The following is an 18,531-nucleotide window of genomic DNA, read 5'->3' on the forward strand; positions in this document are numbered from 1 at the left end:
GATTCGTAGCGTCGAGACTCTACTGTATCTTGTCGTGGCGAAAATCGCCGCGTGGTTACGCGCACGGGACAGCGTCCAACATCGTTATACGAGTACTCGGGACCGCGGTCTCCATCGCTATACACGGGTCGTTTCCCCATGGAACCAATCTATATTTTGGTGGTAAAATCATGAACCATCGTTTTACGAGGAATATCGTTATACGCGATATCGCTATCCGCGGGTTTTACTGTAGTACCTACTATTTATCAGCGCTCTAGTGATTACTTCTGACTAAGTTACTTCCCAATGCTGGGACACTTGGTAAATGAAGCTGGGCTTCCAGCAATGCTAAATGCCACTTACCCTTACTTACTTTGTCGCTTACCCTTGCCACTTACTTTTCCCTTAATTCATACAGTCAAGGTAACTCCTTGTGTGTGTGTGTCAGTCATCACTGTGATGGGTGTGGCAGCTCACAACTTTTTGTTTCCCAGTTGTTGTGAAGAAGCCAGCCATTCCACACAAGCCTCCAACAGTCATCACCCTCGCGGCAGCTCGATTTCCATCCCCGTCGATCTTGAAGCCTCATCCACTCAACGTTCATACGTCCCAGATTCCTTCCCAGCAAGCTTCACCTCCGAACACAGAACACTGGACTCAAGTGTGACAAATCTGTCCTTCAATGTGTGGTTCGGCCCTTGATTGAACTGCAAGTGATTTTTAGGTGCTTCATATTTGTTATTTGTTGACACCATTTATTTATATGTTTTGTTGATTTATTACTTCCCGCTATGTTCCTAATGACTGCAGTGTGGCACGAGGAAAATGAGGCACATTGGTAGAACAGGTCACGGCTCGTTACATTGCTTCCGTAAGTGTGTAGCACCAATGGTGATTCTTTCTTTCTGGGTGTTCCTGCTGTTCCCATATTCTACGTTACCGCATTCCCCAGCGTTTCCTAATGTCCCAAAGTGTTCAGGGTGGCTTTGGAATTAGAAGTTTCTAAAGCCCAGTCTCCTGCTGGCTGCATGGGAAACATGCAACAAAATGCAGTCTTGCAACATAGTGTAGTAGCTACGACAACGATACCTTACAGGACCATTGCAGCACTTAAAGGGACTATCGCATCTGGAAAGGTGTGTATGAGGCCGACACGGTAATGTTGGGCATGGTTTCACGGACTACTTGGCCAAGTTTCTCTTCCAGAAACAGCGTACTTATTAAATTAACGAGTTTTAAAGAATCACACTTCCTCTGCAGCTGAGCCAGAACGACGTAAGCCGTGGAAACGAATGGGAGCAGCGCAGGTGATTGTCTCCGAGGCCGTCGTCTGCTTCGCGTTTGCACCGCAACATACTAAGTGAAAAGACTTTCGCTTACCACTGTCTACGCCACCTAGATAGAGAAGGCCTGCTTACTCGTCGATGTGACGTAACAACTAATAGTCAGCCAATCAGGACCGTGTTTTCGACGGCGGCAGCCAATCACGAGCATGCTTTCAGCGGTCGTGGCCATGAAAACGAACCACCATCGTCTGCGAGTTGTGATTGATCGTCCCCGCGTACTAAATGGGAAAACTTGGGAATGAAGCGCAAAACGGTCCCAATCTTTCTCAAAACTGATTTTCTGGAAAGTGTCTTGCACTTTTTGTCTAAATACAGTCGCCGACCGATTTTTCGGACGTGCTCGATTATTCGGACTCGTTCGCGGAACGGCCGCGGGTCCCAGAGAGTTGAAGTATAAGAACGTCCTAAATTTCGGACGCCGTGCAGCTCCGTCGCTCGATATTTCGGACTGTGTTTGCCCAACCCGCGAATTTCTCTCTTGGGGTGACGGAAAATATTGGTATTATCCGAAATTCGTATCAAAAGAAATCAACCAACTAAAATATTGAAGCAAAATAATAGGCAGTGATGATTGTTCATTCTACATTCCTCTGAGTAGAAGAGGTCTGTCGTAGCGCTTTTGAGTCTTCGTTTTTGGCCAACGGCCCAGCACGTGCTGTCCGCCCGCGAGTCGCGCGACAGCGCTGTAAAGCGAGCTTCACCTAAAGCACGCATGCGTTAGGAGAAGCCGACTTGATGACGGCGGTGCCTCTGACAGTGTACATTGACGAAATGTCGCTTCGGGAAATAGAAGCTGATGTTATCAGGCAGAGCTGGAAGTGCGTTAGGAAAGCATCCACAAATTTTTCCAGCCGACTAGGGCTTAGTAAAGTTTATTTAAGCGAAATTCGTTTTTTCGGACTGCTCAATTATTCAGACTTTTGCGCGATCCCCGCCGAGTCCAAAAAATCGGACGGCGACTGTATTTAGGTCTGCAGGTTGCATGTGAGCTACAGTCATTTGTGGGTTCATGAATTCGCAGAACAGTGAATCGCAGTAGCAGACGAATTCTGATTCTTAATTGAAAGATGGAGAGGAGGCAATGCGCACTTATCTAGGTGGTGTTGGCTGATACGACCATGTTCCGTAGAACACTGTGTACGCTCCTGGCTGTACAAACTCGTACGACGGTATCCCGAAACAGCGTTCCACAAACCGATCACCTTTCTGCGACCTGCGGACGCCATCACTCACGCCCAGCGATCAGACGCCGAGGTCTCTCTGCCGCTCCCTGATTGGCCTTGTCCGAGTCAAAGGGCGCTCACTGATTGGCCTAGTCCAAGAGTGACGTTTCCAGAGAGGGAATTCCGGGATGCTCTCAACATCCGTCGCCTGCCCTTGCCATGCATTACATCAAATTGTACAGAAACAACTCCACACTAATACGCGCCAAATTTTCAACGTCATTGTCGGTGGTGAGATGGCACTGTGGTTTCGGAATCGACCGCGACGGATGCGATTGTACCTTTATGTCTCACTGTGCCTAGTTGTGTACTTTGATCAAGGAATGGCAGTTGATGAGTGAGCACTGGCTGTGGGACTTTCATCCACACCCTCCAACAATTTCTGGTTTGAGGTGGTACGAGTTACGCCATGGAAGAACATGCGAACACGCTATGGAAAAACATGCGAACAACGGCGTTTATCTGCAAGGAACTTTTACCATGTGCTACAAGTAATTTTATCATATTTGAATGGAAAAAATTCAGTTTCTTGAATTGCACTCTGAAATTTGCACAGTTAATGTAGTGTTTTTTTTTTTTTTCTTATTCTTTTTTCTTTTTTTTTCTGCCAGTAACAGGAAATATATCTAAGATTTACCCCATGCCATTACAAAATGCGTTCCCTACTACAGCGGTAATAGCTTAAAAATAACATTGCAAATGGTCCATGGTTTCGACTGGTCCTTGAAACCCTTGAATACCCTGGAATTTGAAAATCCCATTTTCAAGGTCTGGAAAACCTGGATTTTTTTTTTCTGCAGTCCTTGAAAACCCTTGACTTTGCCTCTTTTTCTTCTTCTCGTGGAGCTGCATGTGAAAATTACGCTTTTCCGGAATCAGAACTGCAGCTTCGAAACCATGGGAGTTAGCACTCTTTATTGCAGTAGGAATCGGCAGCAAGAAATGAACGGCACCCTCTATTATATGTTTTATTATATATATTATAGTTTTTCTTTCTGTACTATGATCTTTAAAATTGAGTAGTTAAGTCGTGTCTGTGAACTGATATTGTGCAGACCCCTCGTACTTTCTCATGTGGTACCTGTAGTGTATAAATATTTCTGCAAATTATTGAAGCCGTGGTCATAAACTGTGTTTTACATACCAGACAAAATGACGTCTGAACCTCAAAAGGTCCTTGAAAAACACTTGAATTTTTCTTCAAAAATTCAGTGGGAACCATGACTGTCATTTCAAGACACCCAAATTGTCGGCCATTGTTAATTCTCCATCCAGAAGCGACGTGGGGGCTTCAGTTTCCATTTCAATCTCTAGTTATCACAGTTATCAGAAACAAGATTGAGAAAAAAATGAGAAAAGGCAGGTGACCATCTTCTCCAGACGCTTCGTACATTAACTTGGCATAGAACTGAGCATGACCGTCAATTTGAACGTAAAAAAAGAAAGTGAAAAAAGACAGTTTTTTTTTCTCCGCTATTACTTACCATCGTAGTAGGGAATATATTTTGTATTTTTGTACGCTGTAAATTTCCGAGTTCAGTTCCAAAAATTGAACTTCCTTCATTCGATGAGATTACTGTAGTGTGTGGCAAATGTTCTTTAGTCATTTAATGTCATTGATCGCATATTTTTGTAGCATATTTTTCTGACTTTTTTTTATGTGGTTAGCAAAATGCCTTGTATGTAAATGTGAACTGGCATAACTGGTAGCATCTCTGTCTGGAAATTGGAGGATGTGGAATTGAATCTCACTGCTGGTGTTTTTCATCAAGTCCATAAGGTCCATCAGGTCCTTCATTGAATGCTTCGCAGCACACTCATCTCCCAACCTGGGTACGATGTGTGGAAAAATTCCACATTTAATGTCCACAGTTCATTTTTATCAACTTCCCTCTAAATTAAGCCATTAAGTGCCATGACGCGAGTAATTTTTAATATTGTTTGTAGTACAACGTGGGACAACAATCTCCTCCAGTGGTGATTTTGCTTCCAAGTTTTCACTATTACTACTTGTAACGGTCGGTGTGCAGCTGAACCTGTGAACGCCTTATTAGTAGCAACTTTGACTATCCACGCAAGATAAATTTTGATTAGGGAGGCAGTGCATGTTATCCACCGACGCACGTTACGTATCGGAGCTTTTCGCCCCGGAGAGCCGTCCGCAGCGTGGTGTCGCACGACCACTAGCCTATGTGCTTCAACCCAGCCACATGAAGTGTGCATGAATCGTTGCGCATGCATCGTTAGAGCCTGAAGTTCCTCGAATTTGCACCCCGAATTGAAGGTTCACTGTTTAGGGTGAAACCCGATTTTTACCCGGCAAATTCCCCTCACTGGGATGTCTGTAGGAATGCACTAACTTACTTGTTTGGCAGCAGATGCAGTTACATCACCGTTTGTACCAAACCACTACAGTTGGCTTGAGTAACTGAGCCCGATTTCTCCCCGAACTTAGCATACTGGAAGTTTTTTCACCCGAATTCGCATGAATTTAGTGCACACGTTTATTTAAAAGATTTTTCACACCCCGAATTTAGAGAAAAATATTTCCTGAAAACTTCAGGCTCTATGCATCGTGCCATGTTCACTGAAAACTGGATGATAGCTAGAACAAGTACGTGAACAAAGAACAGAGGCACTGCACACCAAGGTAATGAAGTGCGTCCACGGGCCTTTGGATCCCGATCCAGAGTGCTGGCATTGTTGAAAAATCATGCGAGACAGCTCCGCGAGGCCGACACTGTCGGATCGGAGTTTGATGGCTTCAAGGAAACACTGAGCCTGTGATAGATTTAATAAAAAGAGCTCGTAGTCGACATACGGAATATAATTACAGTGGGCACCAATGACGATGTAGAGTTTACAGTTTCTGTCCAGTATTAACACCAGTATTTTCATCTCCGTGGTCCATGGTATGCAACAGGACACGTGGAACATTTTTGGAGTCTGCTGATCTTTGGATTATGCAGTACGGTAGACTAGAGGAACAAATTTAGATTAGACACACGTCGAATGCTTGCCAGTGCTCTGAGGGGGCATAAAAGTTAGGTCTTATGTTTGATGTTGTAAAACAGGGTAAAATCTGGTGATAGCGCATGAACGGGCAAATTTTTCTTGGGTGGAAAAGAGAGTGTGAAAAGACGGACACATCGAGGGTGGCGAGAGGCAGCGCGGATGGTAAAGCACTGTACAAACTGGTCAATTTGTTCTTCCAGAAAGCTGGGCACGAAAATTTATTTGTTTTTCCAAAATTTTCTTTTCCTGATTTTTCTTTTTATAATCTGGCTTACACTGTATTTGCTGTTTGCTTTTGTCCCTATATGTGGCTCAGTTTATAATTTTGCAAGCTCAGTTCTCATGCTTTATCTGAAGTGACTGTGATGCAAATCTGGCAAGGGGGATTTATTGCACTACACAAGGCTCTAGGTTCATGTCATGATTTGGCTCACATGGTGAATACTTCTTTCAAGAAAGTGGTGTACACTAACTACCGCAACAACACTGAATACCCTATATATATACTATGTGATGTACACTATATATATATAGGATATTGGGGTATCCAGTTGGTTTGTTGAGTGCGAAGGCTCATTCTACTACTACAGACTACTGCACTAACACATAACATGGCTCGTCCATGTACACGTACTTACCACTGTACAGTGTGCCCCATTACCACAATATTCTTCCCGAAAAGTGTGATATAGGAACAATATGTCATGTGCTTTCCACACTGCAGTGCCTATGGTGTCGGTAGAACATATTGCCTTTGGAATGCTATTGTACTTAACGCTAAGTATTTGCTAGAAAGATATTTTATGAGAGTGCCTCGTATTGGCATATGCTCAACATAGCTGTTAGTCACTGCCGTGCCACATTTTTTACCACAGTATTTTTGGCAGGTGCTGTTGCTGGCCCACATAGCGTGCATGAAGACTCTTATGGAGACTTCACACAGGATCAAATTTTTGTGTAAATGTTTTGTCCTCATGCCGCCTAATCACCCGTGATTGTGTCAGTTTCTGATTTGTGATTTTTTTGTGCATGTCTATGTGTATATCTTTGTGTTTATTTATTGCATCGAAGAGCTTAATAGTTTTACATTGGCATTCGGCAAAGCCCTTTCCTCGATGCTTTTACATTAGTTGATTTAAGCTAAACCCTGGATGGACTGTTGACATTTTGTATCATGCAATGAAGTCCAGCAGAGGTCATCATATATGTGCCACCACAAAAACATTCTGCTGGATTGAACTGCTTCAAAACACCGAGACTACTCCAAAAGTCGTAATTTTTGCGAAGACTGAATTTTTTAGAAATTTTGCTATCTCTTTTTTTTTCTTTAAAAAAAGAATAATCGTAATGACAAACAAAGAATGCTTCGACATTGTGTTCCGCAAAAAAATCACTTCCACAAAATGAAAGCGGCACACTGTTCTCAATTTGTTGTAGTGCTCCCACTACTTTAGCGAACAAGATTAACTAATTTAAATACCGTTTTTGCCCGTTTGTCTTCCACCGTTCTAACAATGACTCTAAGATCCATAAAAGCTCCGTTATGCAACCACACAGCTGTAGAGATGCATAGCAAACTTAGTATCCTTTGCCCCAAAAGCACATCCATCAGAGTTACCTTCAAGGCGATATAAATAACAAACCACTGCACATTGGTTTGACCCCTGAAACGTGCCAATCATACAATTGTGACTGTTCTTGTCCTTGCACATTGTGCCAGAGAAGGAACTTAGTGCTATACAACACGTTTCTTCACTCTGCTGTTCAGTTTACATTTTTGTTTTGGAATGTAGACAACATTGTTTTTTTTTATACATTTTACCATTTAATGTTTTGTAGTTCAGCTGACACGTGCATACTTAATGATCTCGATTATGGTGCCATTCAACTGCACATTGTCAGTGTAGTGTGCCTTAAGTCAGTACTTTAGTCTAGGATATGGAAAGTTCCTGTTTCAGTAGTTGTAGGTGAAGACGGGAAGAACTGTGACATTTCGTTTTATCTTGCTAATCCTCGTAGCTTGGGTGCAACGCGATAGGTGGTGTGTTAGCATAGGGTTACTTGAGGATTACTGGTTTGCTTAATATTTTCTGTTCCTTATTAATGCCTGCATAAAGCATCTGTTCAATGTCACATTTGTGTTCCTACATGCATAGGAAAGTTCAGAAGATAAAGTGCATGGGTTTCATGATTTCCTTATGAAGAAAATAAAGAATGTACAGACATAGCTGTGTAGCCGTTTCTGCAGTACGTAATACGAAATGTTCTGCTTTTAAGAAGTGGAACTGTGGAACATTCACTCGAGAGGTTCATAATCAATGCATTGAAAAACGGGTGCCTTGAAAAAAAGTCGAAGGTAGTATTTCGTTGGGAAGACCGTCTTTTCCTCTGACGTCATGCTTTACTGTGATGTGTTGTCATAAGTGTTGTGCTGTGTCCTCAGTCTCAAGAAAATGGTACCACCTTCAAATGTACATCAGCTTGCTCGCAGCCTACTTTTATGTTCAATTGAAAAAGTATTGTGTGCTTCCAACAACCAGACGATTGTTAGCTATCTGTCTGAACAGCACCCTTCCTCTCACACGGTACACCTGCCACGACTACATTTGTGTAAGAAATTACAAATGGTAGAGCTCTGCATACATACAATGTGACCAATCCGAATTAGCCGAGGCAAGCTAAAAACATGGACAACACAAACATATTTGCCTGCAATGCCCAGGATTGCAAGACGTAAAAGAGAATGGTACGAGTGTGGTTTGTGGCCTGCCCCTCTTGTACTTGAGGCACTCTAACTATGGCCGTACTGAGAGGGGCCAAGGGGCACATGCCTCCCCCCTATATCCAAGGTCACCTTGAAAATTTTGAGCTCATTAGTCAGGTCAACATGATTAGGTCATGATAGATTATGATTAAGATGAGAGATGACATAACATGAACCTCTCAACACCCGCACAGTCCACAACGTCAGTCTTCAGGAAAAGGGGGGTTGCACACTCCCCTCCCCGGAAAAAATCCTGGGAATGCCCATGACTCAGGAGAGAGCCATGCTGGTGTGGTGTGTAACTGTGGCATCTCTGATCGCAAATCAGCAGGGTCTTGGTTCCGGTCCCCAAGTTATCTCAATTACATTGTGCATATAATAATTTTAAAATCTAAGTGAACAGTTTTGTACCCAGAGCAAGTGCGAAGCAAATACAGTTATAACCCAATCGAATATGTATAGCGCATACAAACGGATATGCAGCACATATGCGTAATATGTGCGTACAAATATCCGTACGTACCCTTCTTCTGGAGTTTTTGCACTTGCGAGAGCAGCTTCTAAGTATTCAAATATATTAGACTTGGAAGAGACATCACTTCGATTTGAAATTTGTATATACACTTCAATGTTCAATTCGGAACTCAAATTGAATACACACGGTTGTACAGGAAGAAAGTCTATGGGAAATTTTCATTCACATGCCATGTACACACCAAGTGGAACGTCTTTGTGGGGCAGCTACTGGCATGTTCCTCGTGTGTTTCTCTAGGCAGAGACACAATTTTTGTAGTAATGAAGCAAGCCACTGATTTTTAACTAATTAGTGTTTCTTCGATTGTAAATACATGGCAGTATATTGAGGCCATATTAGCACTGCTTCTCTGAATGTGCATGGTTTTGATGTTTGTACCAAACTGCCTCATTTCCTAAGGTTTTAGCCAAGGAATCTAATAAAGTAAAAACAAACACGGTTGAACTGGTAGCTTGTGATTTGTGTGTATGCTAGCAGACGACAAACAGACTTTCTTCATTCGCACAACATTCACGAAGTTTAACGAGTCAAGCTGAATTTTTCACTTTATTAGATTCCTTGGCTAGAGCTTTAGGAAATGAAGCAAATTTGGTACAGATATAAAAGCCGTGTGCATAGAGAGAAGCACAGTTGTTATCGGCCTCGTACAATGCTAATGTATTAAGGACCCGAGAAATCTTAATTCGTTAAAAGTCTATGGCTCATTTGAGTCCTCCAAAAACTGTGTTGCTCCCTAGAGAAAAGCAAACATGCCAGAAACTGCCTCCCAAAGATATTCTGCGTGGCACGCGAACAAGAATTTTCCATAGACTTCTGAAGACGTGAGCCTGACACGCGAACGTGTGTGATAATAAATAGTAAAAAAAAAGGCAGTCCTGTTGCTTCAGTCGTTTGAAGAGTTTCACTTCTTTATGCTTAAATCATTCCTTGTGACACTACTTTTGTTGCAAAATCTGCGTCAAACTATAACACGTAGGAGAGAAAAGAAAGAGACAAACAAGGCACAAGTATCTTAAAGGCTAGACCCCTCAGAAACAAACTTCAATGCAATTTTCAGAATGCTTGCAGTACATTCTTTCTGCGAACATGTCCATGCCACCATGTCACCCTTTCCGCTGAATTTTCACTGCGATTCACTGCACCATGTCTGTGCACAGCAACAAACAGTAAGTCGGCTACGGAACTCCTGTACAACGAGGAAAATCGAGGAAATCCTTCCTGCCTGTTTCCAGGAAAAAGAAGGTTGCTTCTATTCAAAGCAACCGGATAATGACACTCAAAGGGAATTGAATTTAAAGCCCAACATCCCTTTGCCAGCCCACGGCTTCGGTGTAAGTACGACTGGCAGTATGTTACTTCGTCGTTTCACAGAAATGTTCAGCGGCTTGCCCACGCTATGGCGCACAACTGCGGCAATGTCATTGACGTTCTTGAAGTTTTCACCGTTAACCGATCCAAACTTTACGATCAAGTCATCCGACCGCAATCCTGCTAGCTGTGCGGGCGATCCTTCTTCGACATCAGTGATGACGGCAAAAGGCTTCTCTGTTCCCGAGGTACCTGCTAGCCCATGTCCAACTGAAGACGTGGCGTGATTTGCACTTGCAGAGGGTACACTCCCATGAAAACGGTGCAAGGCGGTCTCAATTTCGCGCATAATGGCTTTGTGGTCATTCATAAGGCAAATAATATTGTGCCTTGCATGGCGAACCTTATAAACGTCGATATCTGATCGCGGAAAACCCTGACTATCAATCAGCGGTTCGTCCATACCTATGTTGTTGGCATCTAAGATAGCCTTTTGAGCAGAAATTTTGTTCTCAATTTCCCGTTTCGTGGCATCCAGCTGCACTAGCCGTTGTTTGTGTTCCTCCATATTCACTGTTGTAGTAACTGTAGCACAACGGATGTTCGATTTCGTCATGCGTTGAGCTGACGAACGTGATAAACAACGAACCTGCGAGCTGCCATTCGCTTGTGACAATACCAATGCTACTCGCCCGTAGCTGGAACACTAAAGAGTTGTAATAAAGTGCAGACTATGTGTTGCTTAGGAAAAAGCTTTGAAAGTAGTAGATTCACATATATTTTTTATGTGGTATGTAAAGTATGTCTTGTACGCTGGTCGTCCAGTAAATTCTAGCAGACGGCGCGACAATCGGCGCGATCGACGCGCGTCTGCGCACTTTCAAAAGTGTCTTGTTTTTCCTTGAGATGTCAGCAGGTGCCTAGCAGTAAGCGTAGATGCTGCGGTTCTCCGTGGATTGCTCATGTCTTTGCTGTTGTGTAACATGCTCCGTGTGGATGTGACAAGTGTGTGCTCCGGAGTATCCTTCATCTTTTGCGATAGGAATGTGAAAGGATAATGTGCAACTCTGCACCCGTCTCCCCACAGCCCTCCAACTGCCGTCACTTGTAAGTCAACAAAACCGTGTCGTCTGTTTGCTGGAAAACGGGGGAAAGAAACCGTCTACACCGCAGAAGCTTTATCAAACGTCCCTCAGATACATGGGTTGCAGCAAAAGGTTGCGACCCTTCTTATCCTTTTTCCTTATCCACCCCTTTGTTGACCGAATAGCCAGTTCTCGGTGGAAGCAGGCTGCCGTTCGGACTCAATTTGGTTGTCGCACAACGTTCATAGGCCTATGCAGGTAAAGCACGGTGCAACGGTAGCTCCACGGCTGATATTCGTGGTGGTGTGTCGGTTTGCCAGGCAATGAAGGTGCCTGCAGAATGCGTAGCTAGCTAGGAACTGCTGGGAACTGGCGCTTCGACTGACGCTGTGTGTCACCTCCCTTCGTAACCCGATATGCATAGTGCACGTGTTCTGGTTGACACTCTACCCATTCGTTTGTTTGCACGCGAAAGTTTAGTGTGCTTTATGTCACGCCGACTTGCAGGAGAGCGTCGGCGGAGAAAATGCCTCGGTGCCTTGATCTTTCGCCTGAGAACCTGTCGCCACGGTGACCGTGCTACTTTCTAAACTCACTGGTAAAACCAGTTTGCAACAGTCCTCCTCCTTTCGCTGTAATTCCAGAATTTTATTAGAACGCTGCCCATTGAACTTTGGATATGATTGACACTGGTAACTAAACGCCAAGTGCACGCAGTAGACCACTGAAAGTCCGCGAGGGCTTTCGGACGCTGCAAGGTGTTTTTCTTCTTCTTTCTATCGTGCTATATTTATCCGCTAGAAGACGACATAGTGTTTGACACGCTTGTATTAATCGTATCTCCTGCCCGTACTTATGTATCACAATTATTAGCTTCGCAGTAGTTCAATGCAATAAAGCTATACGCTTATAAAGTTCTCCAATAGCAGCGGAGATACACCCGAGGGGGTTGTTGAGGGAAGGTGCGAACATGGATATGAAGTACCTATTCTAAAGCCTCTGTGTAGCGCACGTGTATATTGCGAAGTGGTATTTAGGTGCTCTTCAGAGCACTTCGAATGCATAAATAATATGAGCGACGTCATAGAAAAGGAGAAGAATGACACGGTTTTCCAGGCACCCGAATGATGTCTCCTGGAAAGACTAACAAATGGAAGGATGGCATGCATTCCTGTTATGCACACGTATGACGTCAAGAAAAAAAAAAGGAAGGGGAGGGGGGGGGGGGGGGGGGTTCAGACAGCCCGGAAGTCATACAGAGGATACGGGATGTTTTGGAGGAAGTCTACAGTGAATTAGAATATGAGTAATTTATATTACGCTGCAGCATACCTGGGTAAATTACTTCTAAAATGTAATTAAATTACATTACCCATTACTGCAATTGAAATGTAATGAAATTGCATTACAATTACTACGAAAAAGTAGTGACATTACAGAGTCATTACTGCGAGTATCGTAATGATATTGAGGATGTGGAAATTCATTGTCAGACAACACTACGTTGTAAAAAGAAGACACATTTTATTCTGTGCCGATTGAGTGCGTCACCGTTTATAGTGGGCGTTGGAATTCTTTTAACTCACCAGTCGACAACTCTCTTTCTGCCAAGTGCCAGCACGGAACACACAGTCGATTCTTTTGTAAAAAGTAATGAGTAATGTCATTAAAATTACTGCCAAAATGTAATTAAATTACATTACAAAGTACATAATATGAAAAGTAACGCATTACATTACAAATTACCAGGAAAAGTAATTTATTTCTGTAATTTCATTACAGTAATGACATTACTACCCAGGTATGCGCTACAGCGAGTCGGTAGTTAAACAGCAAAACGGAAGAGAGAAAATGATTAAGAGAGGAAATATTATCGATCAAAATATACGAAGTATAGAGCAGAGCACGGCGCTATACGCTGAATCTGGTTAGGTTAGTCACTCCGCTCAAGGAGCGTTGAGTTTCCGCTATTTTCAGACTCACCTCGCCTTCGTTCGAGGAGTCCACGTGCATCACGTGAAAAAAAGAAATGAAAGGGGGAGGGGTGGGGGGTGACAGGGACAAACTGAATTGTGTTGAACCTTTTATGTAACCACATGCAATGTTCACAGAAGCAATGTATGAAGACAAAGCAGAAATCATGCTGGGATACCAACGCGAGGAACATCCGAAGCCAACAGTTTGACAATTTTCCTTCCGACCGATGGTGCAGAGTATATCCTGTGACGATGAAACAGTCCGTTATCATCAAGTTAACGACCTACTAGATTATGGGGACCACGCCATTTGCGCCCTTCCTCGGCGCCGCAACTTGCCAACAGAGTTAGAAACTAGCGACAGCGCTGTCCATCAGCCCGCTTATTGCTTCCACCGATATAATTCCCCGTACTGACGCATACGGTGGAATTCTTTTGCGGGAATATATATATGATAGCAATCAACCATCCTACGCTCTTTGGTGGGAGTTGTGCTGTTCTCGTCTGCTACGAGTGTGTTTGTTTCTGCGGCTGAACTTCCAATTCGAACTGTTCAGTCACGATGCGTAGTCCTGCAATTATCGGAAATGCCATTTTTGCAATTTGTCATTTTGAATCTACGCTGTTATTTGTCATCCAGAACGCCCCCCCCCTCCCCCAATTATTTCTCTTGTATTTGCTTTCTTTATGTAAATATGTCATATGTCAATCCAATTAGTGTCACAAGAAGCCCCAATTAAAAATGATTACGAACAGCAACTGCTGTCATAGTTACGGTGTCCTAATTGGTAAAGATGCAGATACGAACGATTAAAAGCCTGGTAGACATGCTCGTACCTGCCAATCGTCATCCGTCAGGCTTATGTACTCACAATGGCTTTGTCTGGGACGTTGGAACGTGACGTTTCCTCTGTTCCCTACCCGTCTGCTTTGACAGGCGATCTAGAGCGCCTGCTCCATCTTCCACGGACAGTTTACCACTGTCGTGCTCCGAAACGTTTCAAAGGTCAAATTTTCGACCCAAACCAGACGCTGTCGCTTGCTTCCTTGTGGCCTACCGGAGTCACCATACAAAACATTTTACATTCCCATCCAATGATATATAATTGCATTTTATTCGGCTGTTGCAGCGAAGTTTGCTATGTTGAGCGCTGCGCCATTTCGTGCCCAAGCGGTCACGGATCCAAAATCTGCACCTTCGGCATGGCCTCGCTGGTTAAGGTGGCTCGTTGGTGGTAGCCAAGGGCGTGCTGAAGACTGGGAGGTGGTGGGGTCGAACCCTTCCGCCGGCTGTCCGTGGTTTTCCCTAGGTTTTCCGAAAGACTTTCCAGACGCACGTCGGCACAGTTCCCCCTGAAGTCGGCACAGGACGCATACTAACCCCCCATGTCCCCAACTCCTTCCTGTTGTCCTCTCTCCATCTGTCCACATCTGTACGCCGCCATGGAATAAAAAAAATATATCAAAAGGGATTAGGTGCAACTCACTTTCAACAGTAGGTAGCTTCATCAGCGAGTTCTGCATGGTGTTTCAAGACGAAAGCTACAAAACCCGCAGGAAATCCACAGGAAAAGCGGTGTATGTTGCCAAGTGCGAACAACTCGAAACCGTGTATACCTAAGAAAAAAAAAGGAGTAAAATGGGGAGTAATTGCAGCTTCTAGTCCCCTAGACTGCAATTACTTCCCGTTTCAGTCCCCTAACCCCTACGTTTACTCCCCAGGACTGCAAATTGTCACTGAACATCGCAAATGATCTTCCTAATGCAACAGTTTACGTACATATGTGCCCTTGGTCAATTTGATGGCATGAGGCTGTATAACTCAGCCAACGTAGCAATTTTCCGCCCACACAAAGTAAGAAACAGTTAGCACTTCTTTCTTCGCTAATTGTGCCCTGTGTATGTCAAGATTTTATATCACTCGATATATCACGGTTGACGGTTTGATTCAAAGTATTTTCATGCATGCAACACGAATTATGTACCTGGAACCCTTAGAACAGAGCGTGAAATACAGTCTCCACTCTGTGACTTTCATTTACTCCCGAAAGGGACTATTTTTTGTGGCAAGGCATTTAGGGCCGTATTCCCAAACCACCCGCAACTTCGCCCTAAGGGCGCCCGTAGCCCAGGGACCCTTGAGGGCGAACATCCCCTCAGGGCAGCATGCGTTTCTCAAACGTAAACGTGCACGCGCTCAGCGAAGGGCTGGCCATCGGGAGGCTCGAAGGGGATTCGGCCCGATTCCTCGTAGAACGAAGCAGAAGCGCATGCGCACGACCGCGCTTCATTTCCGCTTCCGACGGCTGTCGTCTGCTACTTTGGTATCTGCTGGCGTTTGTCTTGCAAACTTCATGTCAGTATTGTGTTCAGATGTTGTATAACTGTTGGGTATTGCGAATATGAATTGTACCCATCTCATCATCGTCTCTTTATGTGTGTATGTGTGTTGCGCTAAAATGGCAAGATTGTAACAATCACTGGATGGGCGGACAAGGGAAGCCACGATTGTTCATGCACCTCCTGATGATGAGACGTTGGTATGATGCACAGACGACTTCGATAAGCAGTATCTTTCTTTGAATTCATATTCGTCGTACCGCTCAAGATGGTTTTTCCCATTTCCGAATTCGTCGTACTGTCGGCATAAAACCGTTATAGAATCGCTCGACGCGATCCATGAATGAAATCGCATATGTCTTCCATGTTTGTTTCGATGCGACCGTCCCTCAGGGAGCGTACAGGAAGCTCGCGAGCTTGCTTGGCTGGCGCGCGCCCTTTGGGCGCCCCTTGCAGATACGGGCGCTTTGGGAAACGAAATTCTCCTCCCTCAGGGCCGGCGCTTACATAGGGAGCCCTCAGGGTTGTTTGGGAATACGGGGGTTAGTCCCCCAAAGGAGTACGAGTGTACGTATATATGAAACTGCCGCCGTCGTCTGCTAAGCTACCGCGCGTTGCATATTTTGGGGCGCCGACCTTGCTGCTCACTCGCACCACACACACATATACACACACACAGACAGGCAGACACAGACAGGCAGACACAGACAGGCAGACACAGACAGGCAGACACAGACAGGCAGACACAGACAGGCAGACACAGACAGGCAGACACAGACAGGCAGACAGAGACAGGCAGACAGAGACAGGCAGACAGAGACACGCAGACAGAGACAGACAGACAGAGACAGACAGACAGAGACACACAGACAGAGACACACAGACAGAGACACACAGACAGAGACACACAGGCAGAGACACACAGGCAGAGACACACAGACAGGCAGACAGAGACACAGACAGGCAGACAGAGACACAGACAGACAGACAGAGACAGACAGACAGAGACACAGACAGACAGACAGAGACAGACGGACAGACAGAGAGAGAGAGGACTAATCAACTGCCGGTTCCTGTCCTTTCAAGAGCAACCGATTCGAGACAACACTCGTTAATTACGATTTATCATACCCCAGAACGGTCCTCAACCACACTCTAAAAAGCAGTATATTTGGGAGTAATTGATTGCAGTTACTCACCCCACTTCAGTCCCCTGACCCTGAGGTTTATTCCCCCGCACTGCATATATAGTCACTCAACTTCGTCAAAGAGGTACCCTGAATGCAACAGTCTACGTAAATATGTGCGATATAGCTAGAAACAGTGTTGTGCCTATAGAGAGTGAGAAATATCTACTGGTTCTTTCTTGAACAAATGGGACCGCGATTTTGTCACAATGTCGCAAGATTTTACATTAGCGGTAGGGTAGTGATTACATCAGGGGTAGAGTATCGCCCCTGGCGGTGAAGCTCCCCATCCATCATCTCGAAATAAAGTTCTTGTTACAGTACGCGACCTGTCACAGGCATGTATTTTCGTTCATGCACGTGGATTGCGTGCAGAGGGCTGTGACGACAAGGTGTCACGTGCAGTCCCCACTGCGCGACACTCATTTCCAGAAAGGGACTAATAGTTCTGGAAATGGTTCCAGAACTAATGGTTCTGGAAAATGTGGAATAACGGTCCACATTTTTTTTTCCTCAGCGTGCACGTCGTTAGCATGCATGCGAGGAATTATCATTATCTTGTTTACGTTGAATTCTGTAGTGGATGAAGTTTTGCATCTGATACCTGCACCTAACTTATAGTCGAATAGTCTGAAAATCAGTCGACAGCTCCAGATTTTAAGGCGTACCCAAACCGAACCTTACAAACAAGAAAAGAAAGGATATGCGTAGCATACTTTTTTTTATGATGCTCAGGGTCATGGCACGAAATGTTTCACAGAGGTTCGCAGCCAGACGTGATTTATAACTGAATTTTAAAATCGGCGCTTTCGTTGATGTCACACTGTCAGTAGCTTCCACTATGAAGACCCCGGTTCGCAACAAGTGGCGCTGATTACGGTTTATCATATCTCAAAACAGACCTTTATCTTCGGCGCATGCCCCCGTGACGTGTGCCAAGGCACGATCACCGTATACGTCACTAACACTGGAAATAGATTTGAGCATGCCGCCCCCCCCCCCACGTGCCCTGTTGGACAAACTTTTGCACACGTGACTCACGGTAGAATACGCCCCTAATCTGAATATCGCAGTAGTCAACACCCAGGCAATTTTTGCACTTTAACAGCAACTTTATTTTGATGGTGTTGATTTAACGAACACAATATATTTAATGTAGGGTCTGACTTTTTTCGGATTAAACCAGATTACACCCGATTATTTCCTCCCGAATCAGTTTGGCACCAGGTTAAACCCGATTTCCAGTTCGGGTTAAACACGATTTCTCCCCGAATCCCAGTCACATTTCAGGTTTTAGTACGTATCACGTGCACCATTTACTAGCAGTTTATGCAAACGTGCGATTAACAATAAGTATGTGAAGTACATTTGATGTTACAATATGGGGTGCTGGTCCCTATAAATAGCGCGATATGTATTCTTAACCAATATATATATATATATATATCACTTTAACCGCGGGCGGTTTGCTTAACACAACAACAACAACAACTTTATTTTCGGCCTTGGAGAGTGGGGAGTTTCATCGCAACAGGCGATACTCTACCTCAGTGCTTGGTGGCTTGGTGGAAGCAAAAGGTAACAATCCGAGAACCGAATATGGCGGGAGCATCGGCTTTCACACCGAATTAAAAGCAGCACCCGATTTTTTCCCTCCCAAATCCGGTAAAGACATTTGACCCGCAAGGTGGAGAACGAAAAAAAAAAAAAAAAATTCTGTGCATGCAATCTCTCTCATTATCCTATGTGATGTTACAACACCCTGTTTTT

The 18,531-nt window shown here is 44.4% G+C and overlaps 3 protein-coding genes across 5 annotated transcripts in view; 2 read left to right on the top strand and 1 right to left on the bottom strand.

Annotated features, from left to right (window-relative positions):
• LOC135400367 (uncharacterized) overlaps nt 1-7,793 on the top strand; it is a 34,950-nt gene extending 27,157 nt beyond the window's left edge. The window contains exons 15-16 of one of the 2 annotated variants that reach the window (XR_010424595.1): nt 477-706; nt 6,454-7,793. Coding sequence is in view for 1 of the 2 variants with exons in the window: in XM_064632212.1 (XP_064488282.1) it covers nt 477-649 (173 nt within the window). In the remaining variant the exon portion in view is untranslated. Of the gene's footprint in view, nt 1-476 lie in introns of both variants that reach the window. The other variant, XM_064632212.1, reaches the window with a different exon arrangement.
• A 1,599-nt stretch (nt 7,794-9,392) lies between these two features.
• LOC135400369 (26S proteasome non-ATPase regulatory subunit 9-like) lies at nt 9,393-10,865 on the bottom strand. Its single transcript, XM_064632213.1, has one exon. The coding sequence runs from the start codon at nt 10,787-10,789 to the stop codon at nt 10,142-10,144; it is 648 nt and encodes a 215-aa protein (XP_064488283.1). The 5' UTR covers nt 10,790-10,865; the 3' UTR covers nt 9,393-10,141.
• Nucleotides 10,866-11,072: 207 nt separating this feature from the next.
• The window catches only part of LOC135400370 (beta-1,4-N-acetylgalactosaminyltransferase bre-4-like), a 112,443-nt gene continuing 104,984 nt past the window's right edge, over nt 11,073-18,531 (top strand). For both annotated transcript variants that reach the window (XM_064632214.1, XM_064632216.1), the window contains exon 1: nt 11,073-11,280. The gene's annotated coding sequence lies outside the window, so the exon portion shown is untranslated. The remainder of the gene's footprint in view (nt 11,281-18,531) is intronic.

This window comes from Ornithodoros turicata, chromosome 7 (assembly GCF_037126465.1).
Source record: "Ornithodoros turicata isolate Travis chromosome 7, ASM3712646v1, whole genome shotgun sequence".
In the NCBI taxonomy this organism is placed as follows: Eukaryota; Metazoa; Arthropoda; class Arachnida; order Ixodida; family Argasidae; genus Ornithodoros; species Ornithodoros turicata.